The sequence below is a fragment of the Schistocerca americana genome, chromosome 4 (genome assembly GCF_021461395.2).
Source record: "Schistocerca americana isolate TAMUIC-IGC-003095 chromosome 4, iqSchAmer2.1, whole genome shotgun sequence".
Lineage (NCBI taxonomy): Eukaryota > Metazoa > Arthropoda > Insecta > Orthoptera > Acrididae > Schistocerca > Schistocerca americana.
The window spans coordinates 480,788,374-480,811,170 of record NC_060122.1 but is presented as its reverse complement, the minus strand read 5'-3'; the positions used below and the strand labels follow the sequence as shown (position 1 = coordinate 480,811,170).

Here is a 22,797-nt window from a genome sequence, read left to right as displayed (position 1 = left end):
AGCGATGACAACTCGAAACAAATCGAATAAAGATTCGCTAAATAGCTCGCTACAATCACGCTTAAATTTCGCAGTGGCTGCAACATTCACAGCAGAGTCCTCAGAACACTACTGAACGCTCATTAGCTGTCGAAGGGTGCGTGACGTAGGTTCGCAGAACAAACCTCGCCCGCCATTGTTCGTAACTCCAACTATAGTGGTGTAGACTGGCCGGATGCCCTTCATGTTGCTACCCCATCTGTCTGTGTCTAGTCTTATCTCACGCGAAAGTATGAAACCATTTTCGAAATGTTTTCGGATCGTGCAACTGAGGCGGGACATGGTTTCCACATCAGTATTCATTTATTCGAATGTGAGAAACCGCCTAAAGACCACATCCTGGTTGGCCAGCACACTGGCCCACGTCACTAATACGCGGGACGGATTCGATACGCTGCCGGCGCGCCTCTCCGAGTCACGGAAGCGGTGTGCTAATGTGGGCTGTCTAGCGGAGGTTAGCGACCTAAGTGGAATGAGCACATACAAGAAATAGTAGGAAGAGATCGTTAAGGAAATGTAGTACATCCACGAAAGAAGCCTCTTACAAAACACTTCTTGGACCAATTTCAGCGAACTTCTCATCAGTCTGAGATACTTACTACGCAGGATTAAGAGACGAGATAGAGAAGATACAACGAAGAGCGACACGTTTCGCCACCACGGAATCGTTTAGTCGGCGTGAGAGCGTTACGGAGATGCTCAACAAGTTCAAGTGGTAGATGCTACAGGAGAGGTGTTGTGTATCAAGGACAGGGTTACTCATTACTCTTATCCTCGAGGACTTCTATCCATAAGCCAAGGGCAGACACATTAAATGCGCGATACCTACGCTGGTGGTCTCTTAAACGTGCTTGAATGGAGAACGTAGTTCGGATCTTATGCCATATTGCGGGCCGTAATTCGTTGTATTGTGTGAAACTACTTATGCTACTACACCACTGGCCATTAAAATTGCACAACCAAGAAGAAATGCAGATGATAAACGGGTATTCATTGGACTAATATATTATATTAGAACTGACATGTGATTAGATTTTCACGCAATTTGGGTGCATAGATCCTGAGAAATCAGTACCCAGAACAACCACCTCTGGCCGTAATAACGGCCTTGATACGCCTGGGCATTGAATCAAACAGAGCATGGATGGCGTGTACAGGTACAGCTGCCCATGTTCATCAAGAGTAGTGACTGGCGTATTGTGACGATCCAGTTGCTCGGAACCATTGACCAGATGTTTTCCATTGGTTAGAGATCTGGAGAATGTGCCGGCCAGGGCAGCAGTCGAACATTTTCTGTATCCAGAAAGGCCCGTACAGGACCTGCAACATGCGGTCGCGCATTATCCTGCTGAAATGTAAGGTTTCGCAGGGATCGAATGACGGGTAGAGCCACGGGTCGTAACACATCTGAAATGTAACGTCCACTGTTCAAAGTGCCGTCAGTGCGAACAAGAGGTGACCGAGACGTGTAACCAATGGCACCCGATACCATCACGTCGGCTGATACGCCAGTATGGCGATGACGAATACACGCTTCCAATGTGCGTTCACCGCGATGTCGCCAAACACGGATGCGACCATCATGATGCTGAAACAGAACCTGGATTCATCCGAAAAAATGACGTTTTGCCTTTCGAGCACCCAGGTTCGGCGTTGAGTACACCATCGCAGGCGCTCCTGTCTGTGATACAGCGTCAAGGGTAACTGCAGCCATGGTCTCCGAGCTGATAGTCCATGCTGCTGCAAACGTCGTCGAACTATTCGTGCTGATGGTTGTTGTCTTGCAAACGTCCCCGTCTGTTGACTCAGGGATCGAGACGTGGTTGCACGATCCGTTACAGCCATGCGGATAAGATGCCTGTCGTCTCGACTGCTAGTGATACGAGGCCGTTGGGATCCGGCATGGGGTTCCGTATTACCCTCCTGAACTCACCGATTCCACATTCTGCTAACAGTTATTGGATCTTGACCAACGCGAGCAGCAATGTCGCGATACGGTAAACCGCAATCGCGATAGGCTACAATCCGACCATTATCAAAGTCGGAAACGCGATGGTACGCATTTCTGCTCCTTACACGAGGCATCACAACAACGTTTCACCAGACAACGCCGGTCAACTGCTGTTTCTGTATGAGAAATCGGTTGGAAAGTTTCCTCATGTCAGCACGTTGTAGGTGTCGCCATCGGCGCCAACCTTTTGTGAATGCTCTGAAAAGATAATCATTTGCATATCACAGCATCTTCTTCCTGTCGGTTAAATTTCGCGTCTGTAGTACGTCATCTTCGTGGTGTAGCAATTTTAATGGCCAGTAGTGTATATCTATGCGACCTGCTGGTGGGAGCGAGAAGTTACCCACTCCGCAAATAACAGGTGGTTATTCAGCAGGGACAGAGTGTGTGGGAAAGCTATGAGAGTAGGCCGCGTTGTCCTGGAGCGTCCATAGATAGCAGGGAATCCCACGTTAGATTTGCGCCGAGACGAGCAACTTCTAGTATTAATATTTAATGTATAAATTATTGAGAAACTCTTCTGACAACGGTAAAGATTTTATCTACACTGATTTCTATATACCTACAGTTTCAATTACTCAGAACTGACCTTCAAAGATTAATAACACAATTAATTTTATGTTACGAATGTTTGGCGGACTTAACTGACCACCCACGAAGGCAGCCTGCCTGGCCAAATGGGAAAGAGTTAGGATAGCCCAGTACCGGGTCTATGACCATGTGTGCACTGCGAGCGCTTGTTTCGTTCACTTAAAAGTGGGTCAAGTTTAACTTTGGCTTGGGAAACATTTATACCTGGTCTAGCACTGCCATCTACATAGTGAATACGTATAAACCGCGTGTGCTAATTCTCGCTCAAGAACATGATTTGAAGTTTTATGCTGACTAGTCTGACGATTAGAACGGAATAAAGATTCCGTCCACTGTTTTGTGAATGTAATGGTGCTCGAAAGGCTATAATCAGACTCCGCGGTGTAATTATTGATTTAAGACTGGCTCTTAGATGGTGTTGACAGTGAAAACGCAGATTCCTCATTTTGGTTTGAATTAATAAATGAGGTGGCATCCCATGTATCCGGACTTTATTGTAACACATCGGAGCAGAATTCTTGAAAGCAATTCCAAAATTCATAGTCTATAGAGCGCACGGTAGGAGTCACGGCCTACGGAGAAGAAATTCAGTGGGAACATCGAGACAGCTTTAGAAGTGACGAGGTGAGCAAGTCTTTGCCTGCTGATGTAGGGAAGAATCAGGTTAAATCTGCTAGACACTACCTTCGCAGTTCGTACGACGTAGCCTTCCACTTGCAACCTTTCGCAAACTTCAACTTGCTTGGTTAGTGTGTTCATGTTATAGTGCGTCATGCATTTATTTGATAGAGAGGAAACGCTACAGTAGGCCTACCTCAAATTGTCCTCCTCCAACGGTGAGGTTGTCACTGCGCCTGCGCACGGCCGTCGTCCTCTCGACCACGTCGTGCTGCTGGTACTCGGCGCGAGCCGTCGTCTCGGTGATCATCTCGCCCTCCAGTTTCGTCCACGTGTTGCGCCGGATGAGCCTCGGTCGCTCCGTACGTTCTCCAGTGAATTCGCTGCGGGCCGTGGTCTCGGCTGTAACAGCGTGTATCCGGAGTCAGAATTAAGTCTCAGATTAGCCTTGCTGGAAACCTTCAAGTAGGCCTATCAAAAACTACGAGGGTCATTCAGTAATTAAAGATACAAATTGGTCTGGTGAAAAAAGCATGTATTTTTACAACAGATTACTTTTTCAATTTTTTTAGCCGGCCGGTGTGGCCGAGCGGTTCTAGGCGCTACAGTCTGGAACCGAGTGACCGCTATGGTCGCAGGTTCGAATCCTACCTCGGGCATGCATGTGTGTCACGTCCTTAGGTTAGTCAGGTTTAAGTAGTTCTAAGTTCTTGGGGACTGATGACCTCAGAAGTTGAGTCCCATGGTGCTCAGAGCCATTTTTTTCTACTTTTCAACATAATCCCCTTCAACATTTATGCACTTGCTCCAACGGGCTACAAGCTGTTTTATTCCGGCTGCAAGGAACTCTTTATCTTGATGTTTGAACCAATTTCCCACAAACTTTTTCGCGTCTTCGTTGTCCTGTAGCCCCTTCCCACGTAATGCCTCCTTCAGTGCATCAAACATATGGAAATCATTAAGTGCTTAATCAGGACTGTAAGAGGGATGAGACAGTACTTTCCAGCCCATTTTGTCGATGGTTTCACGGGTTAGTTAAGCAATATGAGGATCTGTGTTGTCTTGTTGGAGAAACACACATTTCCTCCGAGATCCACGACGTCTCTCTCTCATGGCTGGCTTCACCTTGTTTAAAAGCAAATCCAAGTAGAATTGGCTGTTCATTGTACATTGCTCTTCAAGATAATCACAAAACATTGGACCTTCAGCATCCCAAAACACCGTCAACATGACTTTTCCTGCTGATGATTGGGTTTTGAATTTTTTCTTGACAGGCGAGTTGGTGTGCTTCCACTCCATGTTTCGTCTTTTTGATTCTGGCTCACAACGGTGAAGCCAAGTTCCATCACAAGTTAAAATTTTGTTGAGGAAGTGCTCACATTCTCTTTCTTAACGTTCCTTTAGTTCTATGCACACTCTCAACCTTGTTTCCTTGTGTATCCGCATCAACTCCTTTGGGACCCATCTTGCACATGTTTGCGGTACTTCAGCTTGTTACAGATAATGTTATGAACGGTACCAGTCTTAACTTGAACCTTATCATTTCCTCAGTCACATGGCGGTCTGCACGAATAATGTCATCAATTCGACTTCCAAGTGAAGGAGCTGAAACTAAACTGGTCGGCCAGAACGGTGTTCGTCAGTCACTGAGTCGCGACCATTTTTGAACTGCTCTACCTACTTGTAACAATTTGCACAATTCATACAACATTCACCATAAACTTTAGACGATCTACAGTATATATTCACTGGTTTCTCGCCTTCAGCAAGTAAAAAACGAATAACAACGTTGTTCAAATAATGTAGACGTTTCAAGCGGACTCTCCATCTTGAAATGTAGTTTTGAGGTTGTAAACAAAACAATATTGACACATCAGCTGATCAGGGCTCATTCCAGTGATGCCAACTTAAGGCCATAAAAGTACCATATTTGCCCTACTAACAGGTTCTCCCCAGACCGATTTGTCTCTTTAATTATTGAATGAACCTTGTAGTATATACTTAATTACAGAGGGTTCTAGAAATATTTCATTGTTTATTTTACAGAAAGTGTGCCCCCATCCGAGGATTCTCAGATCCACAACACTCGTGGACTTGCCTGTATTCGTTGATTGTCCAGGGTTGTAAGTCCACAGCTTCATTTTTTGACGGAGATGTTTTTAACCTTTTTTAAGTTTTATAAATAATGACAATTATAAGAGTCGAAGGGCATTAGAGGGAAGCAGTGCTCGAGAAGGTAGTGAGACAAGGTTGTATCCTATCCGAATGTTATTCTACCTCTACAATGAGTCAGAGAAAAATCTGGACAAGGAATTTAAGTTCAGGGAGAAAAATTAAAAACTTAGAGGTTTGCCGATGACATTGTAATTCTGTCAAGAGACAACAAAGGACTTGAATGGACAGTGCCTTGAAAGGAGGGTATAAGATGAGGGTTAACAAAGCGGAAACATGTCTGATGGAATGTCGTCGAATTAAATCAGACAGTGCTGATGGAACTGGACTAGGAAGTGGAACACCAACATTAGTAGATGATTTTTGCTAGCTGGGCAATAAAATAACTGATGATGGCCGAGTAGAAAGCATATAAAACGTAGACTGGCAATGGCAAGAAATGAGTTTCTGAAGACGAGAGATTTATAAGTGTTAGGAAGTCTTTTCTGAAGGTATTTGCCAGGAGTGTAGCCATGTATGGAATTGAAAGTGGACGATAAACAGTTTAGCCAAGAAGAAAATACAAGCTTTTGAAATGTGGTAATAGAGAAGAGTGCTGAATATTAGACGGGTGGATCGTGTATTTAATGAGAAGGTACTGAGTATGATTGGGGAGAAAGGAAATCTGTGTCTTAGCTTGACGAAAAGAAGGGATCGGTTGATAGGACACAATCTGAGCCATCTGGTAATCGTCAATTTACTACTGGAGGTGAAGTGTTGGAGACAAAAATTGCAGTGGGAGACAAAGAGACGAGTGCTGTTAAGCAGGTCGAAATGGATTTGGGTTCAGTAGTTATTCGGAGTTGTAAAGGCTTCCACACAGGACAGAGTAGCATGGATAGGTGCATAAAACCCGTCTTCAGACTGAACACCACACAAAAAATATATTTTGGACCTGGATTCGTCGGTGTTGCCAAGATATTATTCCGTAAAATCGAAAAATCTGAATCGGAGGCCTAACTGACTCAATATTAAATATGTCCAAACATCTGTAAGTCTTCAGTTGAGACTCCCTCTCTTATTATGGTGGCTTGTGACGTCATTCCCGTGGCATCAAAAAGCCCTATGTCAAAATTACGACCTATCTTACAGTTCAAATTAAGATTCATATAATTTTAAGGTATCCTGCTGGTCAATTACATGGATGATGCAGTACATCCAATTGACATTCGGAATCCCCACAGCCGCGTGGTCTACAGCGCCTTGCCATGGTTCGCGCGGCTCCCCCCGTCGGAGGTTCGAGTCTTCCCTCGGGCATGGCTGTGTTTATTGTCCTTTGCGTAAGTCAGTTTCAGTTGGATTAAGTAGTGTGTAAGCCTAGGGACCGATGACCTCAGCAGTTTGGTCCCAAAGGAACTTATCACAAAATCCCTCACAAACTGTCGTTATGTTCGCAGGAAAATCAAGTTCATAATATACTGACTGAGCGAAGTGAACCGGGGAAAACAGAGCGGGGAGTGGGGGCTGAGTGAGTGGGTAGAAGGGGTGATGACATGGAAACACTAAAAGCACTACAACAATTCCAAATAGAATGCTACTGTGATGTACCCTTTAAGATGAAAAGAAGACGCACCACAAAAGAGTTATGTAAATTGGTCACAAATTGACATTCATGTAGATATCTACGGAAAATGGAAAATTGTAATCTTTGGCGGCCCATGAATGAATGTGTGACGCTGCAGCGTAATTTCGACGGGCAGCTGGCAAGGATAATAAACAGGAGACACGTCGATACCAGCATAAGGTCTTTGAGAATTTCATTCCGTGTACTCAGCTGGGCAGTAACTATGCCTCGCAGACAAGAGCGAGAATAATATACGCATATGCCAGTTTTTGAGAAAGGACGTGTTTCAGGGCTCTACTGCTTGTCTTTGTGCTTGCCAAAGCTTATTTTGACGAGCAAAGGTAGTCGGATCTCTTCCCCACTGAGAACGTCTGGAGCTTTATGGGTAGCGCCCTCCAACCAACTCGAGATATTGAGTGTCTAACGCGCCAGTCATACAGAATTGGGCACGATATCCTTCATGAGGACATCCAACAACTCTATCGATCAATGACAACCTGAATAACTTCTTGCATAAGGGCCAGAGTTGGACCAACGTGTTATTGGCTAGCTCAATATGTGAAGGTCTTTCTCTTGAATAAATCATCCAATTGTAATCATCTGTTTGTCTGTACAGCACATCTACTACCGATTTCCGTCTCTTTCGTGGTACGTCGCCTTTTTTATTTTTATTTATTTATTATCGTAGAGTGTATATCAAACGATTCCATTTGATCAAAGGATTACGAAAATGAAATTGGATTTTGTGTAGGAAAAGTATTACGATCATTACCGATGTATGTTTACCATTGTTGTAATTAGTTAACAGTAATGAAAACATCGAATGTTATGTAAAACTAGCTGTCATAATCGAGGTACAGTATTGTGATTTCGTGCTTCGATTGAAGTACATCAGCTACCTCAAAAGAATTTTCTAAAAAAATGTCAAAATTGAGATGGGCAATGCTCTCTTATAAGGCTTTGCAGGATTAGTTGTTGAAAGCTATCCCCCACAAAACCTATTATGTCACTGCGGGTACGAGGTGGTTCTGACTTTCAGTATATGTTAGGAAAGCTGGGGATAACTTCGAAAAGAAAAACCAAGTAAAAAACTTGAGCTACACAAAGAAAGCTGATAAGTACACACAAGTAAAAAGATCGACATCCCAAGGGATGTATAATTTCAAGCAGTTTCATGTAGTGGGGTTGAAAGTGATTTCTGTTACATCAGGATCAACTTTGACACAGAATTGTAGATTTTAGTTTTCGAAGCAGTTTTCATGTGAAGCAATCTATCTATAAGACATCGTGTGGTCGCAGTCGATCTCACATTTGTGAAAAGAGCGGCGAGTTCAGTAGAACTGTACTTCAATTAATCATGCGCGGATGGATGGTTCGGTTCTAGGCGGGATTCCGGGGGGTGTCACAGTTTGACGCTAGGAAATTAAAATATGTAAATATATAAATCCCTATCGTAAAATGTGAGGGAAGAGATGGTGAACACCATGATCATCCCCTGCTTCCCTCATGAACATGTGTATTTGGTTCTGACACCAATTTGTGTTTCAGTTTACTGTTGCTGCATATCTTCAAGCACCGAAAACTATAATGCTCGTAATTTAGGATCTCTCTCGCTGGCGTCAGTATTTTGTGGAGTCAAGGAACATGTTTTATGGTCACGTATTATCTCGTTTTTTTGAGAGCGAAGATTTCAACCACAAAAATCGACATGGATTCCACCAACCGATTCCTCGCTAAACTCAGCTCGCTCTATTCGTCTATGGGAGTCTCAGCGCCGTAGGCAACAGCACCCACGTTACTATGGCACCAGGTTTGCAATTAGATTCAGGACTTTCATGTAGATGGAAGTTAACAAACACGTTATCTGACGGGACAAAATCAACAGATGCAAGGGCAATCTGAAGAATACCCCAAGGAAGTATGACAGGGTCGTTACTGTTAATCACAACGCCAAAAGGATGTAGAGAAATGGAGAAAGACTTTCAGAGAGTCAAGACTGGTGCAAGGACGGGCAGTGTAACGCGAATGTAAATAAATGTGGCGAATTGTGCATAAATGTTCAGGGACTTTCATCCACGAAAGAAATGGTTTACGAAACACATGTAAGACATATTCTTGAGTATTACTCATCAGCAGAGAACCTGTACCAAGTTAGGTTAACAGAAGAGACAGAGAAGATCCAACAACGTGCTGTGTATTTCTTCACAGGAGCGTCTAATCGGCGCCAGAGCGTTACGGAGATGTGCAACAAATTGCATTCGCGCTCGCTACAAGAGAGTCGTTGTGCATCACGTTTACTATTTACTGCTGAAACTCTGCAGGGCATGCGTTCCAGGAAAAGTCGGGAAACATATTACTCTCCTCATATACGCACACTGTTTTAATCTGTCACGAAATTTCATCATTACCTACACTAACATGGAAATAGAGCATTACAGTTCGAACGCAATTTTGGCAAATTGTGAAGTATGTGGGATCGAAGTAAATAAACAGTTCTAATCTTTAATAAAAATTGTGAATGCGGTAGTTGTATCAGTGCACTCCGTCATTTCGGAGACGGCAAGCAATTAATGGATGGCTAACTTATGTCGTGGAGGTAATTCGGCCGTTACAGACGGGCCCCACGTCGGAACAGCTCTGAGGATACTTTCGCCGATAACTGATTAAAAGAAACTTACAGAAGAAGCACACGAAAGCTACAAAAACAAATCACAAGCAAAGATTTTCAACTGCATTGAGAATGACATTAGCTACAAACAAATTTTGGTGTAGAGGTTGCATCTGCGCCTGTGGGGACCAATAATATACATGTTATTTAACTGAAATTGTATTACTTTGTGACCTACATAAATATGTGTAAGAGACCAATAACGCTCATGTCAGAACTTAATTCCGTAATACCCTGAAGCATCACGCAGTGCTAGGGAGAACGATTATCAGTCCCCAAGTACAGAATGCCAGAAAGCCTACTAATACGAATTGGCTACAGGTAATGTCTACTGGCAGAAGCAGATCTCGGGGAAGAGCAGTTTGAGTTTAGGTGAAATGGAAGAACATGCAAGGCAGTACTGGCTCTAAGACTTATTTCAGAGGAGGGGTTAAAACAAATGCAAAACTACATTTATAAAATTTGTAGATTTAGAAAAATATTTACGGAAATACGATATTTTGAGATTCTGGGGTAAACATGGACAAAATACAGGGAGGCAAAGGTTATGTGCAACTAGCACAGAAACCAGGTTGTCGTAATCAGAGTCGAAGAACATGAAAGGTTAGCAGTAATGCAGCAGCGAATATGACAGAGTTGCAGTCTATTCCTTATGTTACTCAATCCGTACTTGGAGCAAGCAGTAAAGGAAAATATAGAGAAATCTGGAAAATGAAGTGAAGTTCAGGAAGAAGAAATACAAGATCTATAATTTGCTGATAATATTGTAAGACTTGAAAGATCAATTAAACGGAATGGTAGTGTGTTTAAAAGAGGTTATGTGATGAACTTCAACAAAAGTAAAACTAAGATAATGAACTGTACTTGAATTACGCCAGATGATGCTGAGGGAAGCAGACTAAGAAATGGGACACGAAAAATAGTAGACGAGTATAATTATTCGAGCAGCAATATGGTCCAAGTGAAGAGGGTATAAGATGCAGACTGGTAATAGCAAAAGAAACGTTTCTGAAAAAGAGAAGTTTTAAATACTGAATATCAATTTCAGTGTTTGGACGCCTATTCTGAAAGTTATCGACTGGAATGAAGTCTTATTTGGAAATGAAACGAGGACGACAGACAAGACAGTAAGAAAATAATAAAAGCTTTTGAAATGTGCTATTGTAGAGGAATGATGAAGATGAGGTAGGTACATCAGATGACTAATGAAAATGTGTAGAAAGGCAGAAAAGAAGTTTACTGTACAACCCGACCAAAAGAAAGCCTTCAAATGAATTCGCAGTTCCGAATGACTACCATCAGCTGTAGAATAGAATGACGACAGTGAAAATTTGTGCCAGACCGGGACTCGAACCCGGATTTCCCACTTACCGCGAGCAGTCGCATTACCATTTTGTTCGTTATTGTTTGTTTCGTTTGTTCGGGGCGGACGTCCCATGACGCTTGTTCAAGTTCATCGTTGATCCATTAACTCAGTTTTTTTATTATTATTACAGCGGGCAACTAACTCTCTGACCGAACACGCTGAGCTACCGTACCGGCGTACCATTTGGCTATCCGTGCACGATTCACGGTCCTCCCAAACTTCCACATGTCGCCAACCATGCGTCTACGACCTGTACTCGTACACCCATTATGTATATTCCCCGTATAGGTCAGACGTCGTACTTGAAAGTCGCTTACGCGGCGTGTATCCATGTCCAAAAGAACTTTGCATCGTCATCAGAATAACACAGGCACTGCAACATCATAAAAGAAGGGCCTGGGATATCAAGGAATCGTCAGTTGGTGACGCAAGGAAGGGGAGGGGGGATAAATATTGTAGACGGAGACCAAAGCTTGGCTACAGTAGGCAGGTCCAAATGGATGTGGGTTTCAATAGCGATGCTGAGATGAAGAAATATACACAGTATGAATTAGTTCTGTGAGCCGCATCAAAACAGTCTTCGAACTGAAGAACAACACAACAACAAAAACAAGCAGTAGAATCGAATATCGGACCAATAGAAATATTACATTTAGAAGAAACTGACCAGGTACAATAATGAAAATGTGGAAAGTATAATATTTCACAACCAGAGAAGACGAAAAGGAAGTAGAAAAGTGAACAAAAGTGTTAGCTTGAAATGGTCATGTTCGATTTCCTTCTCAGTGCTTGTGTTCTTGTCTTTCTTCTTTCAAAATTAATACTTTTTGTCAGGATTCAGCAAACTACAGACAAGGAAGTGTCTGAGATCCATTGACAGTCCATCGCACAGTCTCCAAGGGGCAATTAAGCTAAGTTATAGAAGACTTAATCATAATGGCAGATCGGTAGATCACGATACCTCCAGGAGGTGTTTAAATCAAGTTGGCCTCTTCGCTTTTCATGAAAAAAATTAGTTCAATGTTTTACTTACATGTAAAATCACCTTCCGTTCTGAGATGGTCTTCATGACGCTTTACTTCGGCTCTTTCTCCACGAACGACCTGGAACTCTTCGTGTAAAGTGGTCTGGCCGATAAACTCCCCCTCCATCTTCAAGTGGTCCTCATGTCGGCGCACTTCAGCTCGTTCGCCCCTCACAGCGGTGTACTCGTTCCGTCTTTCCACTGTGAATTCACCTTCAGGTTTCAAATTATCCGACGGCTTACGCACCACAGCTCGGTCACCTTTAACCACTGTGTATTCATTTCTTCTCTCACCCACAAAATCACCTTCAGGTTTTAAGTTATCCTCCGGTTTCTTAGTAGGCGCCCTTTCGCCTTTTGTCGCTGTGAAGTCGTCACGTTTCTTTCCAGTAAAATCGCCTTCTGGTTTCAGGTTGTCTTGTGGTTTTTTCACAGGTGCTCTCTCTCCTTTAGTTGGACTGAATTCGTCCCTCTTTCTTCCTAGAAATTCACCCTCTGACTTTAGATTGTCTTCTGGCTTTTTGACAGGCATCCTTTCTCCCTTAGTTGGTGTGTAATCGTCTCGTTTTGTACCAGTGAAGTCACCCTCTGGCTTTAGGTTATCTTCTGGCTTTTTGACTGGCATCCTATCTCCTTTAGTCGGAGTATAATCGTCTCTTTTCCTACCCGTGAATTCACCCTCAGGTCTTAAATTGTCTTGAGGCCGTTTTACGTCAGCCCTTTCTCCAGGACCGAATTTCGCTTTTTCTGGACGGTCGAAGTCTCCTTCCAGTCGCAAGTTATCCGGATGTTTAACGATGGGAGCTCTGTCTCCTGGCCTGTACAGCACTCCATCAGGCCTGTCGAAATCACCTTCAAGTTTTAGGTTATCTGGGTGCTTAACTACGTCAGCACGTTCTCCTGGCCTTACGTCAGAGGGCTCTCGTTTCGCAAATTCACCCTCTGGTCTTAGATTGTCTTGAGGTTTCTTGACTGGAGCCCTTTCTCCTGGTCCAACTTGTACAGGTTCACGTTTGGCAAATTCTCCTTCTGGTTTCAGATTGTCCTGTGGTTTCTTAATTGGTGCCCTGTCTCCAGGTCCAACTTGTACAGGTTCACGTTTGGCAAACTCTCCCTCTGGTTTCAGATTATCTTGTGGCTTCTTTATTGGAGCTCGGTCTCCAGGTCCAACTTGTATAGGTTCGCGTTTGGCAAACTCTCCCTCTGGTTTCAGGTTGTCTTGTGGTTTCTTTATTGGAGCTCTGTCGCCAGGTCCAACTTGAACATGTTCACGTTTGGCAAAGTCTCCCTCAGGTCTCAGATTATCTTGTGGCTTCTTTATTGGAGCTCGGTCTCCAGGCCCAACTTGTGCTGGTTCGCGTTTGGCAAACTCTCCCTCTGGTTTCAGATTGTCCTGTGGTTTCTTAATTGGTGCCCTGTCTCCAGGTCCAACTTGTACAGGTTCACGTTTGGCAAACTCTCCCTCTGGTTTCAGATTATCTTGTGGCTTCTTTATTGGAGCTCGGTCTCCAGGTCCAACTTGTACAGGTTCGCGCTTGGCAAACTCTCCCTCTGGTTTCAGGTTGTCTTGTGGTTTCTTTATTGGAGCTCTGTCGCCAGGTCCAACTTGAACAGGTTCACGTTTGGCAAAGTCGCCCTCAGGTCTCAGATTGTCCTGTGGTTTCTTTATTGGAGCTCTATCTCCAGGTCCAACTTGTACAGGCTCACGTTTGGCAAAGTCTCCCTCAGGTCTCAGATTGTCTTGTGGTTTCTTTACTGGGGCCCTTTCTCCTCTAGTTGCCCCATAGTCGTCTCTCTTCTCTGGACTATATTCGCCTTCAGGACGCAGGTTGTCCTCAGGCTTTCTGACAAGAGCCCTTTCTCCTTTTGTAACTGTGTACTCCTCACGTAGATGGCTCTGGCCTTGGAATTCTCCTTCTAGCCTCAGGTTGTCAGTGTGGCGGACGACATCTGCTCTTTCGCCTCTCACCTCGCGGAAGTCTTCCCTTATGTGGCTCTGTCCCTGGAAGTCGCCTTCGAGTCTTAGGTTGTCAGTTCTACGCACCACCTCCGCTCGCTCCCCGCGAACTTGCTTGAACTCTTCGTGGATATGGCTTTGTCCCTGGAAGTCTCCCTCGAGGCGAAGGTGATCTCCGTGCTTGACTACCGGAGCACGTTCGCCCCGAACCTCACGAAACTCCTCCCTTAGGTGGCTATGTCCCTGGAATTCGCCTTCGAGCCTCAGGTTGTCAGAGTGACGCACAACTTCAGCGCGTTCTCCACGGACTTCTTTGAACTCTTCGTGCAGATGACTTTGTCCTTGGAACTCCCCCTCCAGACGCAGATGGTCACCATGTTTCACCACTGGAGCACGCTCACCACGAACGGGTTTGAACTCTTCTCTGAGATGGCTCTGACCTTGAAACTCTCCCTCCAGACGAAGATGGTCACCATGCTTCACAACTGGAGCACGTTCACCACGCACTGCGCGGAACTCTTCGTGAAGGTGACTTTGACCTTCGAACTGCCCATCGAGATGCAGGTGGTCCTCGTATGTGTACCTGAAAAAGAGACCATATGGATGTTACGACCTGTTACGGTTCTCCCTCTACGAAAACTCAATTTTGACTGCAGGCTTCAACACACAGCAAAGTAGAGAAATCATCACAAACGCTTATTTTATTACGAACTACATTGTTTCGACACTTACTCATATACAGCTAAGAATCATAATCAAACACGCAAAGAAATATTAATATTGTGAACATATGGTGATATACTGTAGTTGGAAGTTTAATTTACAGAGGCTAATAAATAACATGCTTCTGGATTTTTGATTGACTTTATAATACCATTCTCACAGCTGTGCTACGAATGCCTCCATTTTCGCTTCATTAAAACAGATTTGATACTTTTCTTTTATCGTTTATGGTACTTTCTATTTGTTCCATTTCTAGTGATGGCAATTCCAGAGGCGTTATGTGCGAGTACAGGTATTGCACATTGTTTGGTCCATGACGTATTATATTCGGTTATGCGGAGAAAATCGTTTCAGATACCTGCAGATTCACACCGAGAAAGGTGTTAAAAGAAAATTGTTAAATGAAGAAAATAAGTAAACTTCATTCGTAAGCAGTGGGATAAAGAATCGAAATGACATGTAAATGAAATACGAATGGGAAGAAGTTATTCCAGCAAATCAAACGCATGGCCATCGAAGGAAATTTATGCAATTTGCGAGAATTGTGAAGCAAGACAGCAGGGCGTACTGGGAGAGTGGAAAGTTATTGAGGAAGCAAACTCTTTACAGAATGCTAAAATCAGCTCGTCAGAGCTGGCACGTAATAGATAAAATGGAGACCGTGAACCAAAACAACGCTAGGGGTGACATTACGAGACATAATATATGCAAAAATTGTGAGATACATAAATACTCCACGAACTGACTTTCACTGTGATAATAAGAGCAGCAGCAGAGGAGGGTCAATGTATGACATGAAAGCACTGCTGGGCTTTGATTTAGGAAAGAGAAAGTCGGACCTAAAAGATCAAATAAAAGGAAGAAATACTCTCTTTTCGGGATAGGTGTCAGTTAGAAATATTCCTATACACAGATGTATTACGTAGCAGGTGTATGAGAGAGAAAATTTGAAAAAAATTAGGAACAATAAACAAATGAAGTGGTCAGACTGAATAAAACATTAACGCTAGCAGCCTTTTCGCCACAACGCCGTTAGAGACGGGGCAATAACCTATTTGAACAAGAATAATAACGGCTATCAACAATGACCTTAGATTTTTGTATATTGCAGAAACCGCATTACGATACCTGGGTGGAGAATGAAATCTCGCTAATTTCGAGAACGAAACCTTAGTCTGAACCGTGTTATCTCAATCAGCCTAACATCGGTGTGATAAAAAGACATACCAAATTGCACAGAATCTCGTAATATTATTTAGAGATGACGGGAAAGTGTGTTAACGAGGTTCGATGGAGTAATAGAAATATTTGAACGATATCTTGACGAAGAGAGAGAAAGGAATGTTTGAGCAGTAGGTTTATTTATCACGTACTGAGGAACAGCCAGAAGCAGATGCAAATAGTAGCAGAACAAAAAGCAAAGGAATATTTATAAATTCTATTCAAAATAAAGGGATGCTTCAAGTTCTTTGATCCTGTAAGTATAGATCTCCATAAAGGCACAGAAGGCAGTTCTGTAGAGGACGACGCATGTTACAAGGAGGGATATATAGGGGAGCGAAAAAGTATGTCGATGTGGAAGGACAGCGCCAGTACTCTATAAAGAACAGAAGAAATATATGCAGTTATTAATTAGAGAAAAAATTGAAGGGATATTGCCAGTAGTAACGGCACTTGTAAGATAAACGAATTGGAAGTGCGAAAAACGAAAAGAAAATGAATAAGTCATAAGTGTAGAGAAGTTGTTTAAATATAATTCCGAGAAATAAGGAACAAATATATAAAGAAGTTGTAAATGGGGACATATTAAGCGCAGAATAAACAGCAGATAACTCAGTGGAAGTTTGTATGAATAGAGAAATTCCGTAGCAATTCGATAAAGGAAAATTTTGTATAGAAAGAATCTGTGGTCCCATACTGAACATGGATTTTCAGAATATTTGTAAATTTAAGGTGAAAAAATTGTTTCTAATAGCAATAGAATTACTAGTGAGGTACTCAGGACGATGAAGAAAGATTAGCATTGCCTCCACACTCAACGAAGCAGCGTGATATGTACCGTTTGATTTCAGTTAAAGCTGTACTCTCACACAACTGAATAAGGCGTGGATATTGAGCAGGAGCCTGACCACTATATGGCGAGGATGATGGATTACACGTTTTATTCGCTGACTGGAATAGTGCACAGAGGAACTGAAAGAAAAAAATCGAAGAAGTACTAGCGGATGATCAGGTTCGTTTCCGTAGCAAATTTTGACGTTGCTCTTATCCGAAAAAGAAGTAAGAAATGTATAGAGATTAGAACTTCCTTAAGATCGAAACAATGTTAGGTAGAACAGATAACAAAGTAAGGTAAGGAAATTGTTAAAGGTCTATATGATAGGTACTGTGGTGTCACCGCCAGACACCACACTTGCTAGATGGTAGCCTTTAAATCGGCCGCGGTCCATTAGTATACGTCGGACCCGCGTGTCGCCACTGTCAGTGATTGCAGACCGAGCGCCACCACACGGCAGGTCTAGAGAGACGTACTAGCACTCGCCCCAGTTGTACGGACGACTTAGCTAGGAAAGGTTCACTGACAATTACGCTCTCATTTGCCGAGACGATAGTTAGCATAGCCTTCAGCTACGTCATTTGCTACGACCTAGCAAGGCGCCATAGCATTTGATAATTAATATTGTGAAGCTTGTACAGTAACGAGAGATGTTCACCAATTGTGGATTAAAGTTAAGTATTCTACCAGTACCTCCTGTTTTGCTAGTCTTATTTCGCTGACCTGTTCCAGACCTCACGCCAGTCTGCGTGTAATTAAACGCGTGCATTTCGGCCTCCTCTAGCAACACGGTGTTGGCTCTTCTGCCAACACTTCAGGTACAGGTTTATAACTTCTTTTAACTGACGTATTACACGCGCCATCTCGCCAGTTTCCGTAAGGGTTCGAGCTCGGTGTGTATCTGCGCTGAAGGAGAGCTGGGTTCCAATCCCGATCCGGTACAAATTTTCAGCTTGCCCCTTTGGTAAAAATCAGTGGCCACTGGCAGCTAACATCTTTAATTCCTATGTGTCTAGATTAGGAAGTGTTTTATATTGAGCACGACTAATGCAATGTAAATATAAAAGAAGTGTGGCATAGGAGAGGTTCAAATGTGTGTGAAATCTTATGGGACTTAACTGCTGAGGTCATCAGTCCCTAAGCTTACACACTACTTAACCTAAATTATCCTAAGGACAAACACATACACCCATGCCCGAGGGAGGACTCGAACCTCCGCCGGGACCAGCCGCACAGCCCATAACTGCAGCGCCCTAGACCGCTCGGCTTATCCCGCGCGGCCATAGGAGAGGTTTGCAGTAGGCAGAAGAAAGCAGAGCAGTGGTGGGGCTTACCTCTGCTGCCTCTCGGCGTGCTTCTCGTCGTAGTCGTGGCGGTAGGAGGAGACGGCGGTGATGGAGCCGTCGGGCAGCTCGAGCTGCGTGTGGAGGCGCACGGGGCGCGGGCGCTGCGCGGCGCCCGGCGGGTGGGCCGGGAAGTCGGCGTGCAGGTGCGAGGCGCGAGGCAGCTCGGCGCCCGGCTCCAGCGCCAGCGGCGGCCCGTCGTCCGTCACCGGCCGGTTCAGGCATCGGTGCCGCCTGTAACACATCCGGCAATCTCACACACTGTGCTCGCAACCAGCTCGGCGCTCAGCGGAACGAGGATCACGCGCGTGCCATAAAATCACCGCTAAATTTCCACCCTACGTGTTTCAAATAAGCACATCGCAAAAAAAAAGAAAAAAACCCTGTCACATCCAGTAGACACCACACTAATTCTGCCTAATACGCCTATAGACTAGGGGTGGGAAAAACCTGCGGGTTAAAACACAGTACCGATATTTTAGTTCTACGAGAATTGCCCAAAAAGTAACGCACCGGAATTATTATTATTATTTTTTTTTCCCATCCGAAAGCAACGCTACGAATGCGAAACGTTACGTGTGTATTATCTGACGTCACCTGAAGTCTAAGGAGCATCTGCTGTCGACAGAAGTACAGTTATCAGAATTATATTTTAATACCTTCAGCTGCTGACGGGCGTTGATATGTATCAACGGGGACAGGTGAAATAGTGTGCCCCGATCGGGACTCGAACCCGAGACCTCCTGCTCACATGGCAGACGCTCTATCCATTTTTAAGCTCATTTTGATCGTTATTGTTCGTTGTATTTGGTCGGGGCGGACGTCCCGTGACATCCGTAGCACATGTTCAGCGGTGATCCATTCACACAGTTTTTTTATCACGGAGGGGTCCAACTGAGCTACCGAGGGCACAGAGGATAGTGCGACTGCAGGGACTATCTCGCACACGCCTCCCGCGAGACGCACATTTTCGCCTTGTACCGCGTGATCAAAAAGTCAGTATAAATTTGAAAACTGAATAAATCGCGGTATAATGTAGATAGAGAGGTACAAATTGACACACATGCTTGGAATGACATGGGGTTTTATTAGAACCAAAAAATACAAAAGTTCAAAAAATGTCCGACAGATGGCGCTTCATCTGATCAGAATAGCATAACAAAGTAAGACAAAACAAAGATGATGTTCTTTACAGGAAATGCTCAATATGTCCACCATCATTCCTCAACAATAGCTGTAGTCGAGGAATAATGTTGTGAACAGCACTGTAAAGCATGTCCGGAGTTATGGTGAGCCATTGGCGTCGGATGTTGTCTTTCAGCATCCCTAGAGATGTCGGTCGATCACGATACACTTGCGACTTCAAGTAACCCCAAAGCCAATAATCGCACCGAATGAGGTCTGGGGACCTGGGAGGCCAAGCATGACGAAACTAGCGGCTGAGCACTCGATCATGACCAAACGACGCGCGCAAGAGATCTTTCACGTGTCTAGCAATTTTTTTTTTTTTTTGTTCTAATAAAACCCCATGTCATTCCAAGCATGTGTGTCAATTTTTACCTCTCTATCTACAATATTCCGTGGTTTATTAAGTTTTCAAATGTATACTGACTTTTTGATCACCCAGTATGTCCACACACTACATTCGTAGTGTTCCTACCCAACATACTCATTACTCGTGGAAGACATTCTTACCAAGTCCCGTAAGAGTTCGGATAATACACTCCTGGAAATGGAAAAAGGAACACATTGACACCGGTGTGTCAGACCCACCATACTTGCTCCGGACACTGCGAGAGGGCTGTACAAGCAATGATCACACGCACGGCACAGCGGACACACCAGGAACCGCGGTGTTGGCCGTCGAATGGCGCTAGCTGCGCAGCATTTGTGCACCGCCACCGTCAGTGTCAGCCAGTTTGCCGTGGCATACGGAGCTCCATCGCAGTCTTTAACACTGGTAGCATGCCGCGACAGCGTGGACGTGAACCGTATGTGCAGTTGACGGACTTTGAGCGAGGGCGTATAGTGGGCATGCGGGAGGCCGGGTGGACGTACCGCCGAATTGCTCAACACGTGGGGCGTGAGGTCTCCACAGTACATCGATGTTGTCGCCAGTGGTCGGCGGAAGGTGCACGTGCCCGTCGACCTGGGACCGGACCGCAGCGACGCACGGATGCACGCAGTGCCGTAGGGGACCGCACCGCCACTTCCCAGCAAATTAGGGACACTGTTGCTCCTGGGGTATCGGCGAGGACCATTCGCAACCGTCTCCATGAAGCTGGGCTACGGTCCCGCACACCGTTAGGCCGTCTTCCGCTCACGCCCCAACATCGTGCAGCCCGCCTCCAGTGGTGTCGCGACAGGCGTGAATGGAGGGACGAATGGAGACGTGTCGTCTTCAGCGATGAGAGTCGCTTCTGCCTTGGTGCCAATGATGGTCGTATGCGTGTTTGGCGCCGTGCAGCTGAGCGCCACAATCAGGACTGCATACGACCGAGGCACACAGGGCCAACACCCGGCATCATGGTGTGGGGAGCGATCTCCTACACTGGCCGTACACCACTGGTGATCGTCGAGGGGACACTGAATAGTGCACGGTACATCCAAACCGTCATCGAACCCATCGTTCTACCATTCCTAGACCGGCAAGGGAACTTGCTGTTCCAACAGGACAATGCACGTCCGCATGTATCCCGTGCCACCCAACGTGCTCTAGAAGGTGTAAGTCAACTACCCTGTCCAGCAAGATCTCCGGATCTGTCCCCCATTGAGCATGTTTGGGACTGGATGAAGCGTCGTCTCACGCGGTCTGCACGTCCAGCACGAACGCTGGCCCAACTGAGGCGCCAGGTGGAAATGGCATGGCAAGCCGTTCCACAGGACTACATCCAGCATCTCTACGATCGTCTCCATGGGAGAATAGCAGCCTGCATTGCTGCGAAAGGTGGATATACACTGTACTAGTGCCGACATTGTGCATGCTCTGTTGCCTGTGTCTATGTGCCTGTGGTTCTGTCAGTGTGATCATGTGATGTATCTGACCCCAGGAATGTGTCAATAAAGTTTCCCCTTCCTGGGACAATGAATTCACGGTGTTCTTATTTCAATTTCCAGGAGTGTATGTGTGCATCCGCACAGAAGATGAAGGTCATGGCCGATATTGCCAGAACTATATGCTTATATGGATATGATGTCTGTTCTGTCGGACATGTCCGAAAGAACAGACACCATATTCATATAAGTATGAAGTACAGTTAGTCGCTGGGAACGGAGGGTGAGGTCATCAGAAGGTGGTTCATCGGAGAGCCACTACTTGCAGCGATCGGGGAGACCATCCACGGCTGTCGAGCTGACATACTGCAGCGAGCTGATGTCATTCGTGAGAACAGACGCATTACGACTCGGCAGTTCGTGCTGAACCTGTCAATCAGCATAGGGAGAGTGGATGCAATTATTCTCACTCTTGGATATTCAAAAGTGTGTGCAAGGCGGCTCCCGCGGTGTCTAACGGTGGATCACAAATCGCACAGAAAAAATGTTTGTCTCGATTTGTTGCAATGTTTTGAAGCCTTCTGGTCCCGAATTGTGATAGTTGATGATACCTGGGTCCACATTTTGAGCCCGAAACAAAACGACAGTCGATGGAATGACGGCATTCCCGCTACCCACAGATGAAAAAATTCAAAGCAACTGCTTCCGCCGGTAAGGTTATGATCACCGGGTTCTGGGACTGTGAAGGTATGATCTCATTGATGTGATGGCAAGAGGCAGTACCATTAATTCAGAAGCATTTGTCAACACATTAACAAAACTCAAGACGCGCTTCTGGCGACTTCGGCGCCACAGCAACCCAGGAGATATTTTGCTGCAACACGATAACGCACGGCCCTAACAAGTCTGAGGGCTGTTTAACACACTGCAAAACAGGATTGGACAGTTTTACCCCATCCACCCTACAGCCCTGACCTAACCCCCTCTGATTTCCACTTGTTTGGGCCATTAAAGGATGCCATTCATGGAAGACATTTTGAGGACGATGAGGAGGTGATTCACACAGTGAAGCACTGGCTTCGCCACCAGGACATGGATTGGTAGTGACAGGGCATACACTCCTTTGTTTCTCTGGAGGAAGGCCATAGAACGGGATGGAGATTACGTGCAAAAATAGGGTGTGTAGATGAAACACCATTCTTTCGTGTGTGTAACTCTGATTATGTTCAATAAAGAATTGTTGGAGGAAAAAAAGGTGGTGCATTACTTTCTGGGCAACCCTCGTAAATAACCGGTTTTTCGGTGTTTCTTTGTCCCATCTACAACACCTTTTTGAATTTTTTGCTTATAACCAGGTAAGAAAAATCTAAAGCAGAATTAGTAAACATAACGTTTCGAAACTCCTTCACCAAAGCAGACAAAGTAAATGTTCCAGAATTCGAATCAAGAGCAGCTGCCAACATGAATAACTTACAAGGGACATGCTCAATCACACCCCCTCAGATTTAGTGGTAAGATTGCCCAGTGGATATCCAGTCAAAAACTGAATACAGATCAAGCATCAAACAGATAGAAGGTGTCCTCAGCTGTGGAAAAAAGAAGCAAAATAGAAACAGCGAAGGTCCAAGATGA

The 22,797-nt window shown here is 44.8% G+C and overlaps 1 protein-coding gene across 1 annotated transcript in view; it reads right to left on the bottom strand.

The window, feature by feature from the left end:
- LOC124613564 overlaps nucleotides 1-22,797 on the bottom strand; it is a 68,645-nt gene that overhangs the window by 21,667 nt on the left and 24,181 nt on the right. The window contains exons 2-4 of the mRNA XM_047142278.1: nucleotides 18,163-18,405; nucleotides 12,102-14,632; nucleotides 3,456-3,661 (exon numbers count right to left, since the gene is read on the bottom strand). Coding sequence (XP_046998234.1) covers nucleotides 3,456-3,661; nucleotides 12,102-14,632; nucleotides 18,163-18,405 — 2,980 coding nt within the window. The remainder of the gene's footprint in view (nucleotides 1-3,455; nucleotides 3,662-12,101; nucleotides 14,633-18,162; nucleotides 18,406-22,797) is intronic.